At 37.7% G+C, this 16,419-nt stretch overlaps 1 protein-coding gene and 1 long non-coding RNA gene across 2 annotated transcripts in view; both read left to right on the top strand.

Moving 5' to 3' along the window:
• LOC112454732 overlaps positions 1-12,807 on the top strand; it is an 18,193-nt gene extending 5,386 nt beyond the window's left edge. The window contains exons 2-7 of the mRNA XM_025016282.1: positions 11,436-11,555; positions 11,642-11,759; positions 11,861-12,131; positions 12,343-12,465; positions 12,550-12,640; positions 12,766-12,807. Coding sequence (XP_024872050.1) covers positions 11,436-11,555; positions 11,642-11,759; positions 11,861-12,131; positions 12,343-12,465; positions 12,550-12,640; positions 12,766-12,807 — 765 coding nt within the window. The remainder of the gene's footprint in view (positions 1-11,435; positions 11,556-11,641; positions 11,760-11,860; positions 12,132-12,342; positions 12,466-12,549; positions 12,641-12,765) is intronic.
• A 391-nt stretch (positions 12,808-13,198) lies between these two features.
• Positions 13,199-13,967, top strand: LOC112454730. Its single transcript, XR_003040779.1, has 3 exons — positions 13,199-13,314; positions 13,521-13,653; positions 13,739-13,967. It is a non-coding gene; the product is annotated as an uncharacterized LOC112454730 (long non-coding RNA).
• Positions 13,968-16,419: the final 2,452 nt, after the last annotated feature.

Here is a 16,419-nt window from a genome sequence, read left to right as displayed (position 1 = left end):
GTGCGTGTGCGTGTGCGTGTGCGTGTGCGTGTGCGTGTGCGTGTGCGCACGCACACGCACACATGTGTGTATGTTCTGCTTTATAGAAGTTGTGATTTTCTTTAAAACAGGGCACACACACGTATATATTAGTCATTTATGCCTTCCAATACTCAAAATAGCTGCTATATTTTCGAAACATTTTTTGTTAATAACTTTTTAACGAATAACGAGCGCGGGCTAAAACCTTCTGAAGGTCACTCAGGAGGGTGACCTTGACAACATACTAAAATATCAAAGTCATCCAAGGTGATCCCCCCCCATCTATACAATTACCGTAATTTTTATTAATTCTATTATATTCTTCAGTCTTTTCTATTTCATATATAATTCTTTAAAATTTAGTTAATCAATTCTTGAGTTATAAAAATTTCAGTAAACTTGGTTGTTTTTTTTAACAGAAATCGGTAACTCCTTTATTATTAACATTTTTTATTAATTCTATTATATTCTTTAGTCTTTTCTACCACTATTTCATATATAATTTGTTAAGATTTGGTTGATTAGTTCTGGAGTTATAGAAATTTCGGTAAATTTGGCACATACACACACACATACATACATACGGACATTTTTTTTTAATGCGATATTTCGACGTTTTAGAACACTCTGAATATATTGACATCAAAAACTCAAAACACAATATTTTCTTTGTTTTCTTCTACCCCTATTTTATATATAATTTTTTTTGGTTGATTAGAGCCAACTTTATACGTAATCAAAAGTTCATATACGAATTTACGAAAACAAAGCTTCCTCTATGAGGAAGCAAAATTAAAATTAAAAATAAAAACAAACAAATAGCTTCCTTCACCAGTAAATGAATTCAAAACATAAGTCGTTTTTGTTCGACCCGACTGGCCAAATAATTAATTTATTTAAATTCACAACGTTTCGGCTGTGATTTCAGCCCTTCTCAAGTGATCAAGCAATCAAGCCATAAACCCTCAAAAACCGTGTACAAAATATCCATTACGTTGCTGACATGGTGCCCTAACTATTGTACGTCATGCATACGTAAAGCTAAAAAGTGAAAAAACTAATGATAATCAATAAGATAAAATATTTGCTAAGAAGTCATAAAATAATCGCTCAGAAATAATAAGATGAAAAATTAGAATAAAAATTGAAATAAATTAAAGTATACAAAGTAAAATAAGCAGCTTACATATTCTGTGCGTCAAAAAATATAAGAACAGAACGGTGTGGGACGAGAAAACACATCGTAAGCCATATCTGCGAACACATCCGTACAGCGTGACAGTCGAAGTCATACTGGGTCATAAAATGACCGATACAATAATAACTAAATGTGTTCACAGAAGGAAACGAGCAGAACAAAAGGGCTAAAAAGGTGACACCAATCACGCGGTTGTAATTCGCGGGCAAGTTTTCTGCGTCTTTTTGCAGGTTGATTGCGCTGTCACATTTTTTAATAAAAACATTTCTGAGATTTCTCGTTTCTTGAATTGTCTCTCTTTATACAAAACTTTCGGTTGTTGCCAATTAAAGTCGTGGTTGTGCGTAAGACGGTGCTTACTAACCACGGAATGATTGTCACTATTCTTCTTAATATCACAAAAATGTTCTTTTATGCGTGTCTCTAGGTGTCTCTTTGTTTGGCCAACATATGCAGCATTACAATTTGCACAATCAATCTTATTTATCAACTCAGTCTGTTTAAGGTAGGCGTCTCGCTACGTGCTAGTCATGTGACTGTTTGTAGGTTTTCACGTTCAGAAATATATTTCAGGCAATTTTTGCTAACGGAAAAATAATTTTATGAATTATGGTGTAAAATTTCATACGTGACAAAGTATGTTACTTTTTCCAAATTATGTGATTTTCCTCATTTGACTCCGTTTTGATCAGTTGATCATGCGAGTCGTCGAGAAAGGTTACAAGTGAGGTTACATCTTCTTTTCGATTGAATTTTGACAATTACTGAAAAAGGGTTTCAAAACGCATGACAGAGGTGTCAATCATTATCCAATTCGGCTAAGAAAGACGAGCCCCATAACCTGCAACTACAGTGATTAGCCAGCGGCGTTGCCAAGTCTTCCCAACCTCACCTCGACCAAAAAATGTCTGCTCGATTACCGCATTTTCACTAAAATAAACTAAAAAATTAGCAGCGAAATCTCCGGTAACCTATATATTTTATGGTTGCATCGGATTCTTCGAAATCTAATGTACAAAAAGCAATATGTTTTTTTCTTATTTCATCTAATCGAAAAATACAAAAATATGTGATTAAAACCGTGATAGAGCCTTCTTTTCTGTATGAAGTAATGCAAAATTTGTGATTTTCGAAATCAATTTTCTAGAGTAAATAGTCGGTAAGGAGCCACAGAAAAAATCGACTGCAAAGCTGATCATATAATTTGATATAAAATCCAAAATCGAAAATTTTATCTAATACATGCCCTGACGAGACGACTACCTTAAGAGACGGTAACCTGTCCTTTCCCTTTCAAATAATGCAATCTAATTTCTTCGGAATGGTAAGGAGAACCCTGAATTTTGTACGGCCAACACTGTCACTGAGACCCTTAACATACGGTATGGTGATAAATTTCTGAGGATCACGGGCCACACTGTCACCGCTAGAGCCATTACTATCATCGTGACGCGTCTGTAACTCGTTAAGTCGGATATTAATGTACTTGTTAATTAATTGTATTGGATAACAATTATTTGAAAAAATCTTTCTTACTTCGGATAAATTAGACTTGTGAAAACGCACGTCCGATAAAAGAATAGCACGGTCAACAAAATTACGTATAATATTAATTTTGTATTTAAGAGGGTGATACAAAAAATAATTTATGTATCGCCCTAAAAAAGTAGGTTTTCGGTACCAATTCGTAAGCAACACTCCCTTCTCGAATCACCGTTGTGTCGAGAAAACTTAAAGAACCATTCTTTTCTATTTCGAATGTAAATTTCAATCTCGCGTGATAACTGTTGAAAACTTTAAGTAACTCGTCAATCCCCGACACAGGAACAATCGCGAAAACGTCATCCACGTATCTCTTAAAAAAGGAAATATGGAAACTAAGAAGTTGCAAACAGTGCGTTTCGAAATCCTCCATGACCATATTCGCTGAAATGGGAGAGAGAGGGGAACCCATAGGACTTCCGAAGATTTGCTCGTATATTTGACCCTCAAAAGAAAAACTGGTAGAACTGAGAATCAAGTTCACAGCTGACAAGAATTGAGCAAGGCTGAGTTTTGTTTTTTTAGAGATATGATTCCACCTAAGCTCAATCGCTCTCAAAACAAGGTCCTTAGGAATGTTGGTGAAAAGGGAGGCGACATCCAAAGTGATCAGCACATCATTCTCCCCGATCCCTACCTCCCTAATCAATTCAACTGTTACGTACGGAAATTTTATACTAAATTTCGGACGACACGTTGAAAATTCAAACGCTTAGACGACGCACGCTAGCCTCGAAGTTCCGAGGGTACGCTCAGTTTCCTGTAAATGTTTATCTTATCGGACGACCCTTGGAGAGCTGCAGGCCAGATGGGGCCCAAAGCTACGCTTTTAGAATGTTCTAGAAGCTTCTAGAATACCTCCCCCTTTAAGACGCGTAGGAAAAAGACGGGAATCTTGCGCGGGAGATTCCGGTTTTTTTCGGGTATAAATAGGGCGGAAAACGCCGCGAAGAGGCAGATAGTTCTGAGCTCTGGTTCCTTACACATGTCCTTTTGGCTCTAGCATTTCAATTGCTCAGCCACATACTCCCTCGGCTCTAGCATTTCAATTGCTCAGCCACATACTCCTTTGGCTTTAGCATTCCAATTGCTTAGCCATTCCTTCGGCTCTAACACTTCAATTGCTCAGCCATTCCTAAATCCTATATTCGACTGTACTTCTAAATCCGAGCATTCGCGCTCGATCTTGGGACTTAGTCTCTGTACTCTCATATCTTATAAGACCGCGCTTCACGCACAAGTTGTACTGAGATTTTTAGAATAAAGGTAAGATAAGTTTGAAAAGGAACAAGTTTGAAAATCTGGAATCTTATCTCGTATTTTTAATCAATCACTTCTGGCATTCCGACTCGCAGTTTTCGCTGACAAAGCGTGGCGATCTGTGCTGGGGCACTGATGAAGAGTGTGGCGATCCGGTACTTTCGTTGCCGAAAGCGTGGCGATTATGGGGTTGGTTTCCAGAAAAGACAATAATCTCGATAAATTCCCGAAAGTAAATTTGACCTCTACGCTGACGATCTGAGCGCTGACAAAGAGTGTGGCAAGCAGAAAGTGTAGCGGATTGGTTTCAGAGCGCTGCCGAAGAGTGTGGCGAGCTTAAAATTCATTTTCGTAAACGCGGCTGAATGACGAAGAAAGGAGGTAGGCGCGTTCAAATTAAACGAATCAGATTCCAGATCAAACAAGCAGTCATTTCTAATCAAGATCCTCTCCCCTTCCTCCAACAATTGCAACAACTAGAAAACGTGTAGGATATGCTATTCTAATCTAGCGCGTAATCTGGGGTGCTCGCGGCGCTGCGTCTACCGTGCGTGTGGTAACACTGAAGCGTGCGTACACGCGTGCGTCTCTAGAGAAGTTCGTTAGTCGTGCTACACAGCAGTCGTATACATTGTATGTCCAGATAAAGAATAAAAAAGGACTCGATATCAATTCTACTCATTCATTCATAGAAATCCAACAGTGGTGTCAGAAGTGGGATTCTCCAGAGCGTCTGATACCGGATCCTCCAGTTTGCAAGTACAAAAACGACGATGGCACAGCCGACGACGAACATATCGCCGGAATTATTACAAGCGTTGTCGGCCATGATGGCGAACGCTTTACAAGCATCGGTTGCTAATATGAACGCCGAAGCGGGTGGCACGGGAGGCCCGACGATCAACCTGCCTCGACCACCGCCGTTTTCCGTATCAGAGTATCGCTCAACGGAGCACACGCTGGTAGCCGACTACTTCAAACGTTTCGAATGGGCGCTTGAGCTGAGCAAAATTCCAGGTAATCAGCATGCTAATTACGCGCGCGTCCATATGGGCTTAGAATTGAACAACGCATTAAAGTTTCTTATCAGCCCACGAATTCCTGAAGAACTTTCGTTTGAGGAGATAAAAACGGTATTGATCTCACACTTCGATCGAGCCAAAAACAAGTACGCAGAAAGCATCAAGTTTCGCCTTATTAACAGAACGGAGAAACTATTGCTAATTTCGCTTTACGCTTGCGACAAGGTGCGGCGCATTGCGAGTACGGTGAATTCCTCGACAGGATGTTGATAGAACAACTGCTCCATGGCCTGCTAGTCCGTGAAATGTGCGATGAGATTATCGCCAAGAAACCTGCTACGTTTGCAGAAGCCTACGACATTGCAAATGCGCTCGAAGCTACGCGCAAGACAACGAATGAGGTTAAAGACACATCCGAACCGTCAACGCGGGATGCCACACACAAATTAGGTTATGGTCCGCCTAAACTGAAGCAAGAAAAGAAGACAGTACGTCAACGCTCATCTTTTTGAGGACGGAAGCAGCAGTCGAACTACCAGCCAGGGTCGAAGGAATTAGGGGACAATTATTCGTGCTACGGTTGTGGTGGTAAACATGCTAGAAATCAGTGTCGTTTTCGCGATGCGGTTTGCAATTCATGCGGTAAAAAGGGTCATATTGCGAAAGTGTGTAAATCAAAAAAGTCTCGTACAGATACACGAGCAGTCGCAGCAATACAACCGGCGGAAAACATAGATACGATTCAATGTCTAAATAAAGTCAACGCGGTAAATTCGATTAATAAGCATATGATCGATGTTACTATAGAGGGTAAACATTACAAATGGAAGTAGACACGGGTGCGCCATGCGGCATTATAAATGTAAATACATTGCGTAAAATTAAACCGAATTTCTTGTTAAAAAAAACAGATAGACAGTTTGTCAGCTACACCGGTCACCAGATTCCATGTATAGGTTGTATTCTAGTTAAAGTTACTATCGGTAACACTACTCGAAAACTCAATCTGTTCGTAGTCAAAAAACATTTTGATGCATTATTCGGAAGGGAATGGATCTCACATTTTGTACACGAAATCAATTTCGTTAATCTCTTTTCAGCGGCGAAAACAAATACGATACATACAATTAGTGCAGCTACTCCGAAGTTAACACAGGAACAGACCGTGCAACTAAATCAATTGTTAGATAAGTACAAAGACGTTTTCAATTCAAAAGCAGGTACACTCATTGGTCCGCCTATTTCCTTACATAAAAAACCGGGCACAACGCCAATATTTGCGAAAGCCAGGGAAATACCATTAGCACTCCGTGAAGCGTATGCGAAAGAAATAGACGCGAAAATACAGTCAGGTTTTTACAAACGGGTAGATTATTCCGAATGGGCGTCAACAACTCATGTAGTAGTTAAGAAGAATGGTAAATTGCGTATTACGGGTAACTATAAACCGACAGTGAATCCCCGTTTAGTTGTAGACGAACATCCAATTCCGAAAAAGGAACATCTGTTTAGCCAATTAGAAGATGCGAAAATCTTCTGTCATCTGGATGCTTCGGATGCTTACTCTCATCTTGTTCTTGACGATGAATCCAGCCATATGCTTACTCTCAACACGCCAACGCATGGATTAATTCGTCCAACTCGAGCAGTCTACGGCGCAGCCAACATTCCTGCGATTTGGCAACAAAGAACGGAAGAAATGATAAAAAGCCTACGAAACATTAAGAATTTTTACGATGACTTCTACATTTATGCAAAAGACTTTGAATCACTCTTACAAATTCTGGACGAAACTCTACAAAGATTCAGGGAACAAGACCTACATCTCAATCGTAAAAAATGTGTATTCGCTACATCAGCTATTGAATTCCTGGGACATAAAATCTCAAGGCAAAGCCACCTACTATAGTTCCTTCATTCCTGATTTATCCACAAGAGATCGACCTCTCAGGGATATGTTGCGCAACAACCCATTGAAATGGACGACAACGGCTGAAGAAGCTTTCAAAGATATCAAGAATATCTTAACTTCGCCTCAAGTGTTAATGCCATACGATCCAAAACGTCCGCTGTTACTTGCAACAGATGCCAGCAGAACAGGACTGGGAGCCGTCTTCTCACATAAATTGAACAACGGACAAGAACGACCAATCGCATATGCAAGTCGTACAATGAGCGCTACAAAGCAACGCTACCCGCAGATTGACAAAGAAGCCTTAGCAATAGTATGGGCTGTTCAGAAATTCTTTCATTATCTTTACGCCCGACACTTTACGATCATAACGGATCACAAGCCTTTAACACAAATTTTGCATCCAGAGAAGTCTTTGCCTACTCTTTGTATTAGTCGAATGGCCAATTACGCCGATTACTTAGCACACTTTGATTTTGATGTCGTATTCAAGCCAACGGGAGAAAATACCAATGCAGTATTGTTCAAGAGTACCTACATATACCAGCATCCACGCTTACTACACATCGAATTTCTTTCAAAGAAAAGAAAGAGATAGAGTATGATGGGTTTGATCATTTCGTCCTACACCAGATCAGACAACTTCCAATTAAAGCCGAGAATATTGCACGCGAAACTCGAAAGGATCCTCACTTGGGAAAAATACTTCAACATTTAGCATCAGGTCAAGAATTATCTCGTTACGGATACAAAGCACCGGAAGCCAACCATAGATTGGGGAGCAACTGTTTAGTATTCGAACATCGGGTTGTGATACCCCCAATTTTTAGAGAAGCAATACTGAGCGAACTACATACAGCACACATAGGTATAGTCAAGATGAAAGGCTTAGCAAGATCATTCGTTTTCTGGCCTGACATTGATTCGGCTATCGAAGAAGTGGCCAAAACTTGTGCAGATTGTTCAAAGAACGCGAATGAATCTCCGAAATACAGGCATCATCACTGGGAGTATCCAAAAGGTCCTTGGGAACGTATACACATCGACTACGCGGGACCAGTGGCAGGAAAAATGCTGCTCATCATCGTTGATGCATATAGTAAATGGCTAGAGGTAAAAGCGACAAGTTCTACGACGACATCAGCAACTATCGCTATCTTAGAAGAACTGTTCGCTACGTACGGAGTTCCAGTCACAATCGTTTCTGATAACGGCCTCAGTTTGTCGCAACAGAGTTCAAACTATTTTTTCAGGAAAGGGGTGTCAAGTTTCAGAAACTAATAGCACCGTATCATCCATCTACAAACGGTCAAGCGGAACGCTACGTTCAAACCGTGAAAAACACGTTAAAAACTATGGCAACGACGCCAGGATCCCTTCAACATAACTTGAATGAATTCCTATGCCAATACCGGAAAGCACCACATGCGACAACAGGTCAGTCTCCAGCTCAATTATTCTTGGGAAGATCAATACGATCCAGATTAGACCTAGTAAAACCGGATTCCATTAACGTGAAGATCACACAGAAGCAACAGAGCGTGGCGAATGCAAATTCAACATTTCGTGAATTTCAGCCCACTCAGAAGGTTTATTTCTTATCGAATAACCCTCGCATGGATAAATGGATACCGGGTACCATAGTTACACGTCTGGGAGATTTACATTATGAGATAGACTACGATGGTAAACGCTACAAGCGGCATGTCGACCAAATAAGGACGCGATGGATGAAGGAAAACCGACAACAAGCCAGTACATCGGATATCAACTATAATCGTTCTCGAAGAATTAATTTCTACGAAGACCCTCAAGCAAGAAAGCCAGCACCCAATACCGATGACTCATCAAGTGTCAATTCAGATTCGTCATATATCACGATTTCATCGGAATCATCAACTCCTCCAGTAAGTCCACCGCGAGAGCAGGACATTCCAGTACTTCGTAGATCGACTCGTACGAGGCGGCCACCTCAGAGATTCATACCGGGGGCGAACCGCTATCGTGAAAGAGGGGAGGAAATGTAGGATATGCTATTCTAATCTAGCGCGTAATCTGGGGTGCTCGCGGCGCTGCGTCTACCGTGCGTGTGGTAACACTGAAGCGTGCGTACACGCGTGCGTCTCTAGAGAAGTTTGTTAGTCGTGCTACACAGCAGTCGTATACATTGTATGTCCAGATAAAGAATAAAAAAGGACTCGATATCAATTCTACTCATTCATTCATAGAAATCCAACAAAACGCACCTCCATTTAAACCTATTCCTGACGATTTCGACGTTGATTATCCTAATTATAATCAAATAGATAAAAGCGATTCTCGTTACAAGTTTATAAACTCAGATATCTTTTCGGTCCCGAATAACGCTAATAATAATAATATCCTTCACACGACTTGTCCAAATCCCTGGTAAATTGCTTAAATGCATTGACCAAAAAACGGACGAATAATAACAGTCAGAACGTGACACAACAAAAGACCAGCCATCCCTAACATATGACTCAGGTTTGGGAACGGATTTTTCTAAGATGTTATGCAGAAAGTTAGCCATGTTATAAAGAGGACTCCCCAAAGTAGAAACGATAATTCGCAAAGGTGAGCCATCTTTGTGAATCTTCGGAAGTCCGTAACATCGTGGGAGGTTCCCATTAGTACAGTTTAATAGCCGAAACAATTGTTCGCTGATAATGTCCTTGTTAAACCAAGACTTCACCAAAGTATTAATTCTAGATGTTATCCGTTTAATAGGATCATTCTTAAGTTTCTTATAAGTCAAACTATCATTAAGTAAGTCAGTCATTTTATTAACATACGTATTTCTCTCCATAATTACTGTGACTTGTCCCTTATCTGCTCTGGTAACAAAGACATCATCATTATCCCAAAGAAATCTTTTGCAAAATTTAAGTTCTTGTAATATGAACCTGTCTATGTAATTTGTATGTTTATTTTTGCGCAAAAATTTAAACAATGAGTTGGAAATCCGGTCACACGCTTCATCCACAATATCGTCGGGAATTTGATGAATATTAAATTCGAAGTTTTTAATTATGTCCACAACCGAATTTACATGATCTCTCTTGTCATTAGTATCAATAGGTAGAGCAAACCTATCGCCAAGACTAAGGAACTTTAAAACTCTATTCGGGATTTGCTTGTTACTTATATTGATAATCCATTTTTCATGGTCGATTTTAAGCAGAGAATTAATAGTTGGATTTTGTGTGGCCATAACAGAATCAAATTTACTAATTAACTTTAATTGTGTTTTACGGTCGTGAGTACGGAGATAGTTAGTATTGAACATAAAAAAGTTGTTAATTAAACATTCGGGTAAGCGCTCTCGAAGTTGGTTCTCAACACCGATTATCTTAGATCGCAAAAAGCATAAGTTGTTATTCGCATCACTAATTTCGAAATTGAGAAGCCGTATACGTTTTTTAAAAAGAGTAAACTCATGTTTAACCCTATTACTGTGTAGTTCGATATTTAAACGTAGCCGGTGTAAATGTGGAGGTAGGACGTCAGATCTACAACGGAGCAGGAATTTCAACTGTTGGTTTGCTGAGATGGTCTTGATTTTGATGTTAATCCAAGATTTTAATAATGATGTGGTCTCAGGTCCAAACTGTCTAGTGACAGTATTGAAAAATCCTTCGTTACGGTGACACACCATTTTTTATTAAAAATAAACATAAAATAAATAAAAAATATATATATTAACTACATGATTTAATTGTCACATGCTATCCGTTAAGTTCCCCAATTTATAATATTTCATTAAAAAAAAGTAATTCAATAATAAAAATAAGTAAAAATGCAATTAAAAAATAGAAAATATTCGAATTTCCTTTTTATCTATAGATCGAAATTTCAGGATTGCTGTCTATAAATTTATCAAATTTTTTGATAGCCATCGGTAGAGTCTATCTTATTTAAAAAAAATTATTTTCGAAAAAAATAAAGAAAAAGTCCTTTAAAAAATCGAAGTTATTGAAATCCCATCTTCTCTCCAATGGCTTGAAAATTTCGAAACTAAGTCTAGGATTTGTGAGATTCTTTTGAAAAATATCAAAACGGTCGCATTGAGAAAAAAAATATTTTTTTCTTAAATCCTAAAAAAAAACAGTTATATTGTCCATTAAATTTTTTTCAATATTTTCTTCGAAAAAAAAACAGTAAAAAACGAAAAAAAGATTACCTTATTTTTTACAATATCTTTTTTCTTCTTAAAATTACAAGCATTTGAAATTTAACTGTATTTTTTTAAATCCATAACTATCCATAGTATGGGTAGAGATAAAAATCTAAAAAAAAAATCATGGAAGTTACTTTCATTTAGTATAAAAATACAAAAAAAATTCCGTTAAATAAAAAATGATCGAGGAAAATCCTCGGTGATTTGACATGGAATGCCCCATATATTGTATTATATATTAATATATATTAAAATATAATATACTCTGTAATATTGACATAGCTATTATATCTTCTAATCGCCGCGACAGATATCGACGATGTGTTCTCATGCACTCCGTCGATGTGGATTACCATAATATTCAGCTTCAAATTAGGGTGGTTGATGATAAATAATAGGAAAGTATGTGGCAATCGTGCACGAGTTCAATAAGGTGACTAGCATGATAAAAATTTTGGTCGAAAATTCTTAATAGAAAATACTTATAGTTGAAGACTTGTCTCAGAACGATGGAGGACGATTGGTTGTCGTTGAATACAGATGTTGAAAGGGCCATTCTACGGCGACACACCACATATGGGTGGTACATCACGCTAACGTACGGAAGTACGTCGTGAAAATTTCGTTGGAAGATATTACACATTTCTCTTGAGATTCGGCAAAGGATTTAAGCGATCGCTCGGTGTAACGTATACGTCGATTTCCAGTCTTCATGCAGTCCGTGGGAATCCTCCTCATAACGAAATCGCTCATGGTGATGTTGCTGGAGGATACTTCGGACGCGACGGTGTCTTCCCTAGTGGCAGAAGCTAAGCTACCCCTCCGCGTGGAATACGGGAAAACATTAGACCAGTACTTGTATCCCATGGCGATGCATTGTTATCTAGCAGTATTCTCCCACATCAGCATCACGATCGCAGTTGACTCCTGCTATATCGCTTTGATTCGGCACGCGTGCGGGATGTTCGCAATTGTTGGGTAAGGGTATCGCGTTCAAGATTGATAATAATTACAAATTGAAATATTAAATAAAAGAAGGGACGTAAATAGTATACCGCGTCACTTTTGATCGTAAATACGCTCTAATATCTCGTCTTCTATTTTGACCCGCTTTGAGCTCAGTCCAAATGAAGAAAACGGTTGGTTTTGATCTCGCCAGGAACATTATCGCATGTGAGCGTATTTCCAGACACACGCTGGAACACATTGGCAAGGACAGCAACAGCAATTTCAATCTGAAACCCGACAAGGTAAAAGATGACAATTACAACAGAGCTTTGGGCTGCCTGCGCAGGCATCTGCATGTGATACAGTGCGTGTTAATAGCTCCATAACGAGACGCACAACTTTAATCCTTATATTGCCTTTAATCGCGTTGTTTTTCACAATTTCACAGATTCGCGGAACTGATCGAATCTACGTTCACAAATATATTCCTGGTCAGTGTTTGCCTGAACATGATTGGCGGCAGTATGATCGGCATACAGGTATGCGAATGGTTTTTTTATATTGAATTTCGTAATAAAATTTTCAACTAAAAAAAATTTTGCAACCGAAAAGAAGTCGATCCTTGAAGATAATTCATTTCTCGCGAAAATCCTTGGAATTGCAGGAATCTGTTAATAGTTATTGTGTAACAAGTGCGGGAAGTTGAGAATTGGACACGAGTGCGATCACCCGCACGAGTGTCCAATTCTCAACCCGCACGTGTTACACACCCTATTTTATATTACAAAGTGCGTGGAAAGTGGTCTATTGCGCGCGCGCCATCTGTGCGACGGATGGCCGATTCTGCACGCGCGAGAGATTTCTCACTCGAGGCCGTGCGGGAATGAGATATTCGTGCGGAGTTTACGCACGAGCCGAAGGCGAGTGCGGTAACCGCACCCGGGAATTTTCATCTTTACACACGACTTACACTCCCTATTTTATGTGGCAAGTGCCTGGAAAGTGGTCTATCACGCACGCGTAGCGTGCGTAATGGGGCACTTTCCATGCACGTGTTGCATAAAAGCGTATTTCAGGTGGTCTTGAATTTGAATGACGCAAAGGATATCGTGGAACCTTTCGCTATCTATATCGCTCAACTCATTCATCTCTTTCTGCAGTTCTGGCCGGCTCAATTTCTTTTAGATTACAGCATCCTTCCTTACGAATCAATGTAAGAATGTAACTTTTTTTAGTGCATTATAAAATTATCGTAATTCTTCCAGACATGATACACGCAATTTATAATCTTTTTGTCGTTTTTTTAAGTTTTTTTCTTAAAAAAACGTGTAATAACGGTGAACGTTTTTTGGCTTTATTATATATTTTTTCTTACTTACAATTAGAATGACACCTAGATAATCTTATTCCGAGTTATAGTTGCAAATCAAATTGGTATTATACTTCGAGGCGATGTCGAAAACTTCTTTTTTTAATTATGAATAGAAGCGTGTTACCATGCAAAATAACTGCTGGCAAGGTCGTGCCTCTGACTATTGAAAACTTTGGCAAGGTAAGCAAATTGTACTACTCTATTCACAACTCTCCATAATATCATTCTATACTTAAAAAAAACTTTGATTTTGTTCTTCTCAAAGGTTCTAAAAACAATGATGTCTTATTTCACAATGCTGCGATCCTTCAATTGATAACTTCAACACATCTCTGTCATTCGGCTTTTTAACAAAATCATAAGATGTATTTACTCATGGCCACGACAGTTTCTCTGTCATACAACTTTTTAACAAAATAGTAAAATATATATATATTAACTCGTGGTTTTTGCCATAACAGCAAGCGATCGATTTGGATTACTTTAAAGATATTAAAAATATACGATGAAAAATCATACGCCAACAAATCTTATATCTTTTATCGTTATCCAAAATTAAAATACATTAGAAAAAATGGAATTGTTCATGTAATTTTTCTTTCTAATCATGAAAACTTTTTGCTTACCGTTCCTTTAAACTTCTGACAATGAGTATTATAATCAAATGGACGATAAAACGATTCAAAAATCATGTATGTGTGAATTCTAGAATCCACATTTTATCAACAGCACTATATACCTCTTGGCAATTTTATTTACATCCGACATCCTATAAATTTCGAAGTTTGTAGAAATTAGGCTATGTTAAATTACATCGAAGTAGCAACATCTCATTTTCTCACATATTGTTCATTGCCTGGACTATTTATTTTTTTTTTATCAGTTGAAAGCAATATAAAGTTCAATCATTTCCAAAACGAGATAAAACGAAAGTGTTCACTAGGAGTCACGTTTGAAACTAATTCGTGAAATATACGTGCTAATACGGAATATAAAAGTAAAAGAAAATGCGATACTGCTTCCTTAGAGAAAAGCGATAATAAAAAGAGCTTTAAACAAGTAGAAACTTGCACATTGTTTCCTCATAATTTTTAATAAGTATGCAAATTATAAATTTGCACGTTGCTTAATCAACATTTTATTTTGCTCATAAAGCTTTCTCTCTGAGAAAGCCTGTTTTTTTATGCATATTCCCGGGAAAAAGACCCTCTTATTTGTCCATATTAATTCATAGTTTATATTAGTAGATATGATCATATAAGAAATGGAAAATATAATCTTAAACAATATTATATGGCCATATATGAGAGTATATAATTATATATGGCCATATATGAGCATATATGATTATACTCGGGAAAAAATATCTCTTATTTGTTCATATTAGTAGATATATAATTATATATGGTCATATAAGAAATGGAAATATAATCTTGAACAATATTATATGGCTATGTATGAAAATATATAATTATGTATTCCATAAAACCTCTGTACCCAGCGAGAAATGACCCATAAAATTGACGTCTAATTGACGTCGAAATCATCGATATTACATCATATCGAAACAATGCTCGAAATTTGAAGCATATTTCGATGTCTGTGCTATATGACATTTTTTAAAAGAAGAGATTATTTGTGACATACATTTATCGCGCCAGACTGTAAACAAGCAAATTATGTATTTTCTGTTAAGACATCGATATTTCATCATTTCGATATCGATTTGAAGCTATTTTGATTTGCCTGTCAAATATATAATAACATTGCTATTATATAAAATGTAATATGAATAAAAAATTATATTGTATTGGCAAACATGGATAATGTAAATATTTTATAATTTAAGCATTATAATAATTGCGATACAATATTAATTTTTATAGGGTTTCATTTCCATTAAATAGTTACTTTATAACTGTAAAAGCAGTCACAATAAAATTCTTGTTTGTAATTTGACAACTTTGAAAATTAAAATATTATATAATAGGTATATTTTCAGTACTACATCCGCTTATTTATTAAAGAAGAAGTTAAATTAAAGGGACTAGGAAGGGTTGAAAAATGCAGAAATTGGCTCGTGTTTAATTGTTTATAACAAGGCCGCGAATGAACATAAAACTTTTTTATTGTTAAGGGTATTAAGGGGATGCTGGAGCCGTAGCCGAACTCGATCGGCGTCGGTAAAGAAGACCGGCGAACTATATCTGTCCTTGTATAGACAAAGATATAGACAAGGATAGCACGCTACATTGCACGCACACATACGCACGATGCACACCGACATTATACTTTTATATTACGCTTCCAAATCTTGATTTGGAGGGTTTATCGATGTTTTTCTTGTTGTGCAATTCGGGGGAACTTGTTTTCGCGTTCGTACCAATGGTATATCTCTTATATGAAATACATCTTGTGACGAGCTGACAGCTCGCCGCAACTCGAGACGCCATATTGGGATAAGAGTAGGATAAGGAAATCTGTACTTCCGTAATTTTTTCTCGTTTTCTATATAAAATCGGAGTTTCCCCGAATCATTAATGTATGTACTGCAATTCTGGAGAAGGATTTTTAATTCTGTCAAATTAATACGACGCTACGTGCCGACAAAAAATGCCGGTAAAACAGACGGCTCCAGCATCCCCTTAATTATCTATATATATAAGTACCGTCCGTCTGTCTGTCTGTCTGTCTGTCTGTCTGTCTGTATGTACGCGAACTACTCATTCGTTAGTGGACCGAATTTTTACCAAAAGTATATGAAACAGGGGTAGAATTTCCCGGGGATGAAAATGTCGTGGCCATTTTTTTGCTACCGATTTTCTGGAAACCGATTTTTCTAATTCTTCTAATTTTTCGGGAAATAATTGACTAAATTTAAAAGAATTATATATGAAACAGGGGTAGAATTTCCCGGGGAGTGCCATAAAGTGTATAGTTTTTTGT

This window comes from Temnothorax curvispinosus, unplaced genomic scaffold (genome assembly GCF_003070985.1).
Source record: "Temnothorax curvispinosus isolate PA1 unplaced genomic scaffold, ASM307098v1 QBEX01005293.1, whole genome shotgun sequence".
NCBI classification, from domain to species: Eukaryota; Metazoa; Arthropoda; class Insecta; order Hymenoptera; family Formicidae; genus Temnothorax; species Temnothorax curvispinosus.
Note: the sequence above shows the minus strand (reverse complement) of the source record. Positions and strands in the feature narration are given on the sequence as shown.